This window comes from Hyla sarda, chromosome 4, assembly GCF_029499605.1.
Source record: "Hyla sarda isolate aHylSar1 chromosome 4, aHylSar1.hap1, whole genome shotgun sequence".
Lineage (NCBI taxonomy): Eukaryota > Metazoa > Chordata > Amphibia > Anura > Hylidae > Hyla > Hyla sarda.
Window position 1 is genome coordinate 412,089,796 of NC_079192.1, and position 13,456 is coordinate 412,103,251.

Below are 13,456 nucleotides of genomic sequence, written 5' to 3' on the forward strand. Positions count from 1 at the left end.
CTTTAAAACATTGATCTGCAACGGCTTCTGCCGGGGGGCAGGGGGGGTTGAAATAGCCGATAACTACGGTATAAGTTATCGGCTATCGGCCTGAAAGGTGACAGATTATCGGTATCAGCCCTAAAAAATAAAATTAAAAAAAATAAAATAATAATCGATATCGGTCGATCCCTACACTGGGTGTCTTGAATGTGTACAAGACATCATGAAATCTGAGGATTACCAATGGATTCTGGGTCGCACTGTACAGCCCAGTGTCAGAAAGCTGGGTTTGCGTCTGAGATCTTGGGTCTTCCAGCAGGACAATGACCCCAAACATACGTCAAAAAGCCCCAGAAATGGATGACAACAAAGTGCTGGAGAGTTCTGAAGTGTCAGCAATGAGTCCAGATCTAAATCCCATTGATCACCTGTGGAGAGATCTTATAATTACTGTTGGGAAAAGGCGCCTTCCAATAAGAGAGACCGCGAGCAGTTTGTAAAAGAGTGGTCCAACATTCCGGCTGAGAGGTGTAAGAAGCTTATTGATTGTTATAGGAAGCCACTGATTTCACTTATTTTTTCCAAAGGGTGCACAACCAAATATTAAGTTAAGGGAGCCAATAATTTTGTTCAGCCCATTTTTGGAGTTTGGTGACATTATGTCCAATTTGCATTTTTTCCTGATTTTTTGGTTAGTTCCAATACACACAAAGGGAATAAACATGTGTATAGCATGTTAATTTACCAAATTTTCAATACTTCATTTTCTAGAAAAATTTCAGGGGTGCCAACATTGACGGCCATGACTTTAAGTGCTTTATTGAACGTAACAAGCGTCACGTAACTATACCAGCACCGTCATGCAACGTTATGCTCTAAAGAAAGACGCCGCAGTTGCAGTAACTCGTGACCGTCACCCACTAAAAGTCTAAAGACTATTACACATCAGTGCCAGATGCCATATATTAACCGGCTCTGACAGATCCCGCTAAAAATAGAGGCGTTACGAATAATCCAAATGTAAATTATCGTGAGGTCATGACTGAGCTAGATTCATGGCAAAAGACAAGTCATGTGACGTGACGCACCTGTAGAGCGACAACATTGACGTTCATTATAGTCTATAAAAATTCTTCGATTTTAGGCAAATAAACTTAAACCATTAGATAAGAAGTTCTGAAACTTTTTTTTTTTTTTTTTTATTAAAGGAGTATTCCAGGCCAAAACTTTTTTTTATATATCAACTGGCTCCGGAAAGTTAAACAGATTTGTAAATTACTTCTATTAAAAAATCTTAATCCTTCCAATAGTTATTAGCTTCTGAAGTTGAGTTGTTGTTTTATGTCTAACTGCTCTCTGATGACTCACGTCCCGGGAGCTGTGCAGTTCCTATGGGGATATTCTCCCATCATGCACAGCTCCCGGGACGTGACATCATTGTACAGTTAGACAGAAAACTTCAGAAGCTAATAACTATTGGAAGGATTAAGATTTTTTAATAGAAGTAATTTACAAATCTTTTTAACGTTCCGGAGCCAGTTGATATATATAAAAAGAGGTTTTGCCTGGAATACCCCTTTTAGGATCTCCGCTTCCTGGGTGTCTGAATGTAACTCTTCTGTGCAGGTTTGTTACAATTTTATCCGATCTAGACTCCGGACTGATACATTGTAACAAACTATCAGAGCAGAAGGGAGATTGATGGGAAGGTGCGGAGAGGATTGTCAGCACTGGATACAAATGTACAATATATTACTGAGGAGAACGTCCAGTCACAGCTCCCAAGTCCTGACCAGTAGGATTACACAACCTGCATCTCATTACAGGGACATGATGTAACCAGCAGTTATATTCTGTATTATACTCCAGAGCTGTACTCACTATTCTGCTGGTGAGGTTCCTGTGTACATACATTACATTACTTATCCTGTACTGATCCTGAGTTATATCCTGTATTATACTCCAGAGCTGTACTCACTATTCTGCTGGTGAGGTCACTGTGTACATACATTACATTACTTATCCTGTACTGATCCTGAGTTATATCCTGTATTATACTCCAGAGCTGTACTCACTATTCTGCTGGTGAGGTTCCTGTGTACATACATTACATTACTTATCCTGTACTGATCCTGAGTTATATCCTGTATTATACTCCAGAGCTGTACTCACTATTCTGCTGGTGAGGTCACTATGTATATACATTACATTACTGATCCTGTACTGATCCTGAGTTATATCTTGTATTATACTCCAGAGCTGTACTCACTATTCTGCTGGTGAGGTCACTGTGTACATACATTACATTACTTATCCTGTACTGATCATGAGTTATATCCTGTATTATACTCCAGAGCTGTACTCACTATTCTGCTGGTGAGGTCACTGTGTACATACATTACATTACTTATCCTGTACTGATCCTGAGTTATATCCTGTATTATATTCCAGAGCTGTAGTATAATAATGTCTTTGCCGAATATAACTCAGGATCAGTACAGGATAAGTAATGTAATGTATGTACACAGTGACCTCACCAGCAGAATAGTGAGTACAGCTCTGGAGTATAATACAGGATACAACTCAGGATCAGTACAGGATAAGTAATGTAATATATGTACACAGTGACCTCACCAGCAGAATAGTGAGTACAGCTCTGGGAGTATAATACAGGATATAACTCAGGATCAGTACAGGATAAGTAATGTAATGTATGTACACAGTGATCTCACCAGCAGAATAGTGAGTGCAGCTCTGGAGTATAATACAGGATATAACTCAGGATCAGTACAGGATAAGTAATGTAATGTATGTACACAGTGACCTCACCAGCAGAATAGTGAGTGCCGCACTGCATATAACCCCAAATAAATAATTGATGTACAAAGTGACTCAACTTTTAATGTAGAATAATAATATAAAACAATCTATATGAACTTCCCAGCAGCCTCTTCTCCACCCTCCACCTGCTCACAGTCTGGTCTCTTACTGTAATGAGTCAAACGCTATAGAACCTGTTCACACTGTATAATTATACTAATGTGCGCTGTTGGGAACAATGTAACTGCAGGAGACCTCGGCCTTATCCTTATTACGTCACATTGAAACCTCTCACCGCTGTGTACTCCTAATTCTCCTGGCTTCCCTCATTGATGTGTAAGTATATTTGCGGAGGTCTGCGCTCTATTAATAGTCCGGCTTTGGTCCGGCTTTGGTTCGGAGTTTTGCAACAGCTGGAGGTACCCTGGTTAGGAAACACTGTAATAGTGAATGGATTGGCAGTGTGCATGCTTAGCTCCATTATCTTCCTATGGGGCTTCGGGACATTTTCCTAACACCAAACTCTGCTACATTAAAGGGGCACTCCAGTGGAAAAAAAAAATTTAACTTTTTTTTTTTTTAAATCAACTGGTGCCAGAAAGTTAAACAGATTTGTAAATGACTTCTATTACAAGGTCTTTACCCTTCCTGTACTTTTTAGCAGCTGTGTGCTACAGAGGAAATTCTTTTCTTTTTGAATTTTTTTTTTTGTCTTGTCCACAGTGCTCTCTGCTGACACCTGATGCCCATATCAGGAACTGTCCAGAGCAGGAGAAAATCCCCATAGCAAACCTATGCTGCTCTGGACAGTTCCTAAAATGGACAGAGATGTCAGCAGAGAGCACTGTGGTCAGACACAAAGGAAATTCAAAAAGAAAAAAATTTGCTCTGTAGCATACAGCTGCTAATAAGTACTGGAAGGATTGAGATTTTTAAATAGAAGTCATTTATAAATCTGCTTAACTTTCTGGCATCAATTCATTTAAAAAAAAAAACGCGGTGACCCCGTGTCATATCGAGTCGGTCGCGGCATGTGACTCAGGCCGGGACCCAGGGCTAATAGTGTGCGGCAGCGATCGCGGTGCCACGCTCTATTAACCCTTTATACGCGACATTCAAAGTTGAAGGCCGCGTCTAAAACGAAAGTAAAACCTTCCCGGTTGCACAGAGGGGCTGATTGGGACCACCGTAGTGAAAATGTGGTGTCCCGATCAGCTGGGACACGAGCGGAGGTCCTCTTACCTTCCTCTGGCGCGTCCGTTCGCCGATTGATTGCTCCAAGCCTGAGATGCAGGCTTGAGCAATCGACCGCCGATAACACTGAACAATGCAAAGCTATGGCTTTGCAGTGATCAGTGTATAAGATCAGTGTGTGTGCAGTGTTATAGCCCCCTATGGGAGCTATAACACTGCAAAAAAAAAATAATAATAAAAAAAAAAAAAGTTAACAAATGTGATTTAACCCTTTCCCAAATAAAAGTCCAAATCACCCCCCTTTTCCCATAAAAAAAAAAAAAACAACATATAAAAATAAACATAAACATATGTGGTATCACCGCGTGCGTAAATGTTCGAATTATTAAAATATATTATTAATTAAACCGCGCGGTAAATGGCGTACGCGCAAAAAAATTCCAAAGTCCAAAATGACGTCTTTTTGGTCACTTTTTATATCATGAAAAAAATGAATACAAGGCGATCAAAAAGTCCGATCAATACAAAAATGGTACTGCTAAAAAAAAAATCAGATCACGGCGCAAAAAATGAACCCTCATACTGCCCCATACGCGCTAAAATAAAAAAAAGTTATAGGGGTCAGAAGATGAAAAATTTTTAACGTATAAATCTTCCTGCATGTAGTTATGATTTTTTCCAGAAGTGCGACAAAATCACCTATATAAGTAGGGGATCATTATAATCGTATGGACCTACAGAATAATGATAAGGTGTCATTTTTACCGAAAAATGTATTACGTAGAAACGGAAGACCCCAAGTGTTACAAAATGGCATTTTTTTCTAAAATTTTGTCGCACAATTACTTTTTTCTCTTTCGCCATAGATTTTTGGGGTAAAAATGACTGATGTCACAGCAAGGTAGAATTGGTGGCGCAAAAAATAAGCCCTCATATGGATTTTAAGGTACAAATTGAAAGGGTTATGATTTTTAAAAGGTAAGGAGGAAAAAACACACACTCATTCCCTATCCTATGCATAGGGGATATTGTTCTAGGGGCTGGAATATCCCATTAAAGGGAATATATTCAGAATTAGAAGAACAAAGCTGATTTCTTCCAGAAATAGCGTCACCTTTGTCCTCAGGTTGTGTGTGGCATTGCAGCTGAACTCCATTAAAGTGAACGGTGGTGGGTTGTAATACCACACAAAACCTGAGGACAGGGTGGCGCTGTTTCTGGAAGAAAGAAGCTTTTTGTTTTTTTTTCGATTCCTGGATAATCCCCTTTAAGGGTATGTTCACACGTACGCAGATTTGATGCACAGGATTTGATGCTGCAGATTTCAATGTAAACTGAATGACTGAGCACAGCTTCTAATCGGCAGTTACAAATCCTGCGCATCAAATCTGTGCAGGATCCTGTACGTGTGAACCTAACCCTTAAAGGGGTAGTCCAGTGGTGAACAACTTATCCCCTATCCTAAGGATAGGGGATAAGTTTGAGATCGCGGGGGGTCCGACCGCTGGGCCCCCCTGCGATCTCCTGTACGGAGCCCCGACAGCCCGCGGGAAGGGGGTGTGTCGACCTCCGCACGAAGCAGCGGCCTACACGCCCCCTCAATACAACTTTATGGCAGAGCCGAAGCGCAATCTCCGGCTCTGCCATAGCGATGTATTGAGGGGGCGTGTCGGCCGCCGCTTCGTGCGGAGGTCGACACCCGCTATCTGGCCGGAGAGCCGGGGCCCCGTACAGAGAGATCGCAGGGGGCTCCAGCGGTCGGACCCCCCGCGATCTCAAACTTATCCCCTATCCTTAGGATAAGGGATAAGTTTGTCACCACTGGACTATCCCTTTAAAGGGAAGCTCCATAAAAAAAGGTCAAACCAGTTGCTCTCCGGCTGTTGAAGAGCTACAACTCCCAGCATGCCCTGACAGGTGAAGGCAGGAGAGCTATCCTCCTATCTGTCGGGTCATGCTGAGAGTTGTAGTCCTGCAATAGACAGGTAGACACAGGTTAGGGCAGGGTTTCCCAACCAGGGTGCCTCCAGCTGTTGCCAAACTACAAGCCCCAACAAGCCCAGACAGCCGAAGGCACCCTGGTTAGGAAACACTGGGCTAGGGGGACACTGATTTGTCAGAACATGCTGAGAGTTGTAGTTCTGCATCACCTGGAGAGCCTCAGGACGGAAGGAGGAAAGACCCCTCCCCCCTTAAAGGGGCTGTCCAGGACAAGAAAAAACATGGCCGCCCATGGGTTGCGTTTGATATGGCAGCTCAGCCCTGAAGAAGCAAACAGTAGAGAGCTGCAATTCCACACACAGCCTGAGGATACAGGTGGCGCCACTTCTGCAAGCGAGCTGCCATGTGTTACTGAAAAGTGCAAAATAGGCGGGGCTATCCAGGTCATGTGACACCTCCAAATTCTTATTTATAACATAAATAGCAAGTAAAAGAAATATAAAAAATTGCACAGGTTGATATAAAAGTTACATCACGTGACCTGCCATAGTTTTATAGCCACAACAAGGAGGGGGATGGGGGGAGCGCGCGGGACTCACCCCGGAAATGAAGTCCTTCACCACGTCCATGTCTCCGTTCTTCAGCGCCCACATCAGTTCCTTGTCACTCATGGCTGACGGTGAAAGAAGGACAAGCGGCTGCGGTAACGAAGAGAAGACGCACAGTGCGGCCTGGCAGTGACAGCAGCCTCCGGGGCCTCCTATCTATCCACTTCCCACACACACAGGACCGCTCAGCCCCCGCCTTCTCCGCTGCGTCACGACGTCACCACGCACGGCTTCACGTGACCGCCAGTCAGCCTCGCCAACGCGTCTCCTAGCAACTGCCCGGGAGCTTGGGGATGGCGCATGCGCAGTTGTGATATCTAGTTACGTTTTCCAAATTTTTACTTTGTATTTTCAGTTTTTTCCCCCCCACTATTTTCAAGATCTCCGCAGGAAACATTCTTGTTTACACCTAGAGGCTGAAAGAAATTTCCTGTAGAAATCAGTGTTCCCCTCAATTAGTGGCGCTCCGGATGTGCAGAACTACAACTCTCAGCATGCCTTGACAGGTAAGTCGATGTTTCCACAACCAGTGACTATCCGGCTGTGCAGAACTACAACTCTCAGCATGCCTTGACAGATAAGGCTGGGTTCACACCACGTTTTTGCAATACAGTTCCTGTATCAGGTTTTTGATGGGAAAAAAAACGGATTCCTCAAAACCTGACTAAGCTGTATCAAAACGTGTGTAAATTTTTCAAACCGTATACGGCTTAAAATTTATGTCCGGTTGCATCAGTTTTTAGGAAAAAAAAGTATACAGTGACCCCCCCCCCCCCCCCCCGACGGCCCCGATATACGATCATTTCAGCATACGATGGTCTCTCAGAGTCCATCGCATGTTGAAGGCAGCATCAACATGCGATGCTTTTGTATGTCGGGGCCATCGCATAAACGGCTATCCGGCAGCGCAGACTGCTTCAGCTGACACTGGATAGACGTTTATGGTGCCCCGTGTGGTCCGCTGACGATCACTTACCTGTCCTCGGGGCTCCGGCGCGTCCTCTTCAGGATCCCCTGCATCGTCGGCGCTCTCCATCGTCGTCATCACGTCGCTACGCACGCCGTCCCGTCATCCAATAGGAGCCGCGTGTGTAGCGACGTGTTGGCGGCGACGGAGAGCACGGATGCCGGAGAAGCAGAGACCTTGCCGGAGCGTCGGGGACACCTCGGGGACTTGACAACAGCGATGGACGGTGACATCCAGGGCAGCGGTGACGAGCGGTGACGGTCCGGAGCGGCGGGAACACGTGAGTATAACTTCTAATACCAGTGGTCTTCAACCTGCGGACCTCCAGATGTTTCAAAACTACAACTACCAGCATGCCCGGACAGCCGTTGGCTGTCCGGGCATGCTGGGTGTTGTAGTTTTGCAACATCTGGAGGTCCGCAGGTTGTAGACCACTGTCCTATACTTTACATTGCACGGATCCCTCAACATACGATGGTTTCAACAAACGATGGTCCGTTTGGAACAGATTACCATCGTATATTGAGGGAGCACTGTATGTTTTTAACTTTTCATTCCATTATGAATAAAGTTTCACTTGTACGTTGTCCATTTTAGGACATCATCAGTCGTCAGCCCTAACTCCATCCTCCGTCAGGTGAAACGGCGTCCCGCCTTCTCCCTCTGACCAATTGTCGTCAGCCGCAACTCCGTCCTCCATCAGGTGAAACAGCGTTCCGCCTCCTCCCTCACACCAATCGCCATCATCCTTCAGCCACAACTCCCTCATCCGAAACTCCCTCATCCCTCATCCGAAACTCCCTCGTCCAAAACGCCGTCATGCCTCAGACGATTCTCCCTCAGACGCAACTTCCTGCCGCATAGCAGAGCCGACGCTGCACAGCATGTATAGCAGGGTCAAAACTGTGAAACTGTAGTATCTGTATACTACAGACACTACATGTGCTACAGAGTCTGTATAGCAGAGCCGACATTGAATAGCGTGTACAGCAGAACCCCTTACAGCGGAGAGCCGACACTGACTCAGCTCTGCTACACGGCAGGAAAGTTTTTCGTCTGAGGGATGACGGAGTTTCGGATGAGACACTTTAGGATGACAAAGAAGGGAGGACGGAGTTGCGGCTGACGCCTGATGATGTCCTAAAACTGTGCAAAGTCAAAAACTGTATGGTGAAAACCAGATGGAACCGTACGCACATTTGGTTCTGTACGGTTCCCATTGACTCCCATGTTACAAAAACCGCGGTAGGCTATGTTTTTGGGTACGGAAAAAAACTCACAAAGCCGTACAAGATGCAAAACGGACACAGCCTAATGCATCTTTTGGCGTGCCGTTTTCAATGGAGAGTCAATGCATACGGTTTTAAAATTGAAAATGTATACAGGAACTGTAAGAGTTTCCCCAACCAATGATTCTCCAGATGTGAAGAACTACAACTCTCAGCATGCACTAACAGATAATTTAGTGTTTACCCCAGACCCCAGCTGTGCAAAACTAAAAATCTAAGCATGCCTTGATACATAAATATTGTTTCCCAAATCAGTGGCTCTCGGCTTTGCAGAACTACAACTCTCAGCATGCCTATACACCGTGTTTCAAAACCAGAGTGCCTTCAGCTGTTGCAAAACTACAACACCCAGCATGCTCGGAAAGCCTCGGCCATGCTGGGAGTTGTAGTTTTGCAACAGCTGGAGACACCCGGGTTGGGAAAGAGGGTCCCTTTTCCACATCTCAATATACATTTATGTTACGGTGGTCATGGTGTGTGATCACCTGCGATTGACTCCATCCTCCATAACTGTAACATAGTAACAGAGTTCATAAGGTTGAAAAAAGACCGGAGACCATCAAGTTCAACCTATATCCCTAATGAGTCCCTACTGAGTTGATCTAGAGGTAAAATTCCTTCTCGACTCCAAATATGGCATCAGAATAAATCCCTGGATCCCTAGAATCCATAACCAGCGATGTTATTATTCTCCCAAAATGCATTCTGACCCCCTTTTATATTCTTTTACAGAGTTCCCCATGACCACCTCATCTGGCAGAGAATTCCACAGTCTCACTGCTCTTACAGTAAAGAACCCCCGTCTGTGCTGGTGTAGAAACCTTCTTTCCTCTAGTCGTAGAGGATGCCCCCTTGTTATAGATACAGTCCGGGGTATAAATAGATCATGGAGAGATCTCTGTACTGTCCCCTGATATATTTATACATAGTTATTAGGTCTCCTCTAAGCCTTCTTTGTTCTAAACTAAATAACCCTAATTCTGATAATCTTTCTGGGTACTGTAGTCCTCCCATTCCCCGTATTACCCTGGTTGACCGTCTTTACACAGTATTCCATGTGTGGTCTGACCAGTACTGTACACAGTATTCTATGTGTGGTCTGACCAGTACTGTACACAGTATTCTATGTGTGGTCTGACCAGTATTGTACACAGTATTCTATGTGTGGTATGACCAGTACTGTACACAGTATTCTATGTGTGGTCTTACCAGTACTGTACACAGTATTCCATGTGTGGTCTGACCAGTACTGTACACAGTATTCTATGTGTGGTCTGCCCAGTACTGTACACAGTATTCCATGTGTGGTCTGACCAGTACTGTACACAGTATTCTATGTGTGGTCTGCCCAGTACTGTACACAGTATTCCATGTGTGGTCTGACCAGTACTGTACACAGTATTCTATGTGTGGTATGACCAGTACTGTACACAGTATTCTATGTGTGGTCTGACCAGTACTGTACACAGTATTCTATGTGTGGTATGACCAGTACTGTACACAGTATTCTATGTGTGGTATGACCAGTACTGTACACAGTATTCTATATGTGGTCTTACCAGTACTGTACACAGTATTCTATGTGTGGTCTGACCAGTACTGTACACAGTATTCTATGTGTGGTCTGACCAGTACTGTACACAGTATTCTATGTGTGGTATGACCAGTACTGTACACAGTATTCTATGTGTGGTCTGCCCAGTACTGTACACAGTATTCTATGTGTGTTCTGACCAGTACTGTACACAGTATTCTATGTGTGGTCTGACCAGTATTGTGCACAGTATTCCATGTGTGGTCTGACCAGTACTGTACACAGTATTCTATGTGTGGTATGACCAGTACTGTACACAGTATTCTATGTGTGGTCTGACCAGTACTGTACTCAGTATTCTATGTGTGGTCTGACTAGTACTGTACACAGTATTCTATGTGTGGTCTGACCAGTACTGTACACAGTATTCTATGTGTGGTCTGCCCAGTACTGTACACAGTATTCTATGTGTGGTCTGACCAGTACTGTACACAGTATTCTATGTGTGGTATGACCAGTACTGTACACAGCATTATATGTGTGGTCTGACCAGTACTGTACACAGTTTTCTATGTGTGGTCTAACTAGTGATTTGTACAGCGGTAGAATTATTTCCTTGTTGTGGGCATCTATGCCCCTATTGATGCACCCCATGATTTAATTTGCCTTGGCAGCAGCTGCCTGACACTGGTCACTACAGCTAAATTTACTTTTAACTAAGACTCCCAAGTCCTTTTCCACGTTAGTCGTCCCAAGTGTTCTCCCATTTAATACACAATCCCAGCCCGGATTTTCCTCCCCATGTGCATTACCTTACATTTATCTGTGTTGGACCTCATCTGCCACTTCCAAGCCCAAACCTCCAACCTATCCAGATCCATTTGTAACAGTGCACTGTCCTCTATTGTGTTATCTACTATACACAGTGCACTGTCCTCTATAGTGTTTACCGCTTTACAGAGTTTAGTATCATCTGCAAAGATTGCTACTTTACTATTCAACCCCTCTGCAAGGTCAGTAATAAATATATTAAACAGAACAGGACCCAAGACGGACCCCTGTGGTCCCCACTAGTAACAGTCACCCAATCAGAATAAGTGCCATTAATAGCAACCCTCCGTTTCCTATCACAAAGCCAGTTACTTACCCACTTGCACATATTTTCCCCCAGTCAGAGCATTCTCATTTTATGCACCAACCTTTTATGTGGCACCGGGGGGCTAAGAAAACTCCTGGGGGCTAAGAAAACTCCTGGATGTTAAAGGGTACATGTACTTTGGTATCTTTAGCACTCCCATAAACAATGCATGCCGACACACCTGGGGCCAGTTCTGGAGATCATGGGGGGGGGTCTCAGCGGTCAGACATCCAAAAAACAGATAGGGGATATGTTCTTAATGGGGTACTCCACCCCTAGACAATGGGGTACTCCGCCCCTAGATGTCTGATTGTGGGGGTCCCGCCGCTGGGGACCCGCGATCTCTCCTGCAGCACCCCCGTTTCTCAGCTGCACAGAGCGAGGATCGCTCCGTGGCTGATGACGGGCAATGCAGGGGACGGAGTATCTTGATGTCACGGCTCCGCCCCCCCCCCTCGTGACGTCACACCCAACCCCCTCAATGCAAGTCTATGGGAGAGGGCGTGGCGGCCATCACACCCCCTCCCATAGACTTGCATTGAGGGGGCAGGGCATGACAGCACGAGGGGGTGGAGCTGTGGTGGGCTGAACCGCGAAAGGAGCGCTGCCTCGCTTCAGCCGGTCAGTCAGCTAACGCTGACCGCATCTCTTCAGTATGTTATAAAGTGATCATCTAATAAAGAAGACGTTTTCCATCTCCATTGGGTGAGTGCAATCTACTTTTTCTACAAACATATTGCACACTTTAAGGGGAGACTCATCTTCCACAATATATCCCCACTAAGCAGGCGAGGTATGGCGGGAGACTCTATAAACTCTGTAAGAGTACCTCAAGGTAGACTTACAAGTTTAGAGTGTATGAGGGATGGGATTCCCATCTTGAACTCCCAGAGTGCCCCCCCCCCCCCCCACACTCTGTGAGTTAGCGGGAAACTCGTGTGGGACCTTTTGCACCCACTGCTGGATAAGGGTTACCACCTTTACGTGGACAACTTATATACCAGTATCCCTCTTTTCACATCCCTTGCCGCCAGACCCACGGTTGCTTGTGGGATGGTGTGGAGGAATTAAAGAGGTCTCCCTACCTATCCCTTTCAGACACCAATCCCCAGGGGTGAGACCTGTGCCTTTACCAGTGAAAACCTGTTGCTGGTCAGGTATAAGGACAAGAGGCTAATTCTGACCACAAATTATGGTAACGACATAACCCCTGTCCCTGTGCGAGGTACCGCAACACCAGTCCTCAAGCCTGATTGTATTGTGTCATACTATCAGTATATGGGGGAGTTGATCTCTCTGATGAAGTCCTCAAGCCATATAACACCATAGAACAACAGGTTGCCATGTACAACTCTTTTGTGTTGCCCAGTACGCTGGCAACACAGGGACATTCCTTCAATTCCAGGAGGAAGTTTTCTAGGCGCTGATCTTTGGCGACCGGGAAAGAGCAGACCGGAGTTCCCTTGGAACTGGAAATGTAGGTGCCGGGATCGTCCCAGGCCAGCACCTTCCAGATCAGTTCCCCCACTCCTGAAAGAAAGGACGGTTCCAGAAAAAATGCAGAGGGGGATACGGAAGGACACCACCACTCATTGTGACACTTGCCCCATCATCCGGGCCTCTGCATTAAAAACTGTTTCAGGGATGGTTATGTGAGATTACCGAAATGTTGCATTTTTTACTTGCTGAGGATGGAATAAATTCACCACTATTTTTGCACTGAAGACACTTTGTGTGCTGCATTTTTTTCCTACTTTTATTGAAGTTGGGGTCCCTAACCAAGCTTCCTATGACTGCGTGCACCTTAATACTTGTGACTGAGAACTGGCGGATGTGCTGTCTATCTATCTATCTCATATCTATCTATCTCACATCTATCTTTCATATCTATCTATCTCATATCTATCTATTTATCTCATATCTATCTATCTCTCAATTTTACACTGCTCAAAAAAGTAAAGGGAACACTTAAACAACACAATG

General features: G+C 45.0%; 1 protein-coding gene and 1 long non-coding RNA gene across 2 annotated transcripts in view; one reads left to right on the forward strand and one right to left on the reverse strand.

Moving 5' to 3' along the window:
* The window catches only part of MTPN (myotrophin), a 44,382-nt gene extending 37,634 nt beyond the window's left edge, over positions 1-6,748 (reverse strand). Inside the window, exon 1 of the mRNA XM_056517738.1 lies at positions 6,537-6,748. Coding sequence (XP_056373713.1) covers positions 6,537-6,608 — 72 coding nt within the window. The 5' untranslated portion in view covers positions 6,609-6,748. The remainder of the gene's footprint in view (positions 1-6,536) is intronic.
* Positions 6,749-6,893: 145 nt separating this feature from the next.
* LOC130267667 (uncharacterized) overlaps positions 6,894-13,456 on the forward strand; it is a 57,778-nt gene continuing 51,215 nt past the window's right edge. The window contains exon 1 of the long non-coding RNA XR_008843238.1: positions 6,894-7,051. This is a non-coding gene — a long non-coding RNA (uncharacterized LOC130267667). The remainder of the gene's footprint in view (positions 7,052-13,456) is intronic.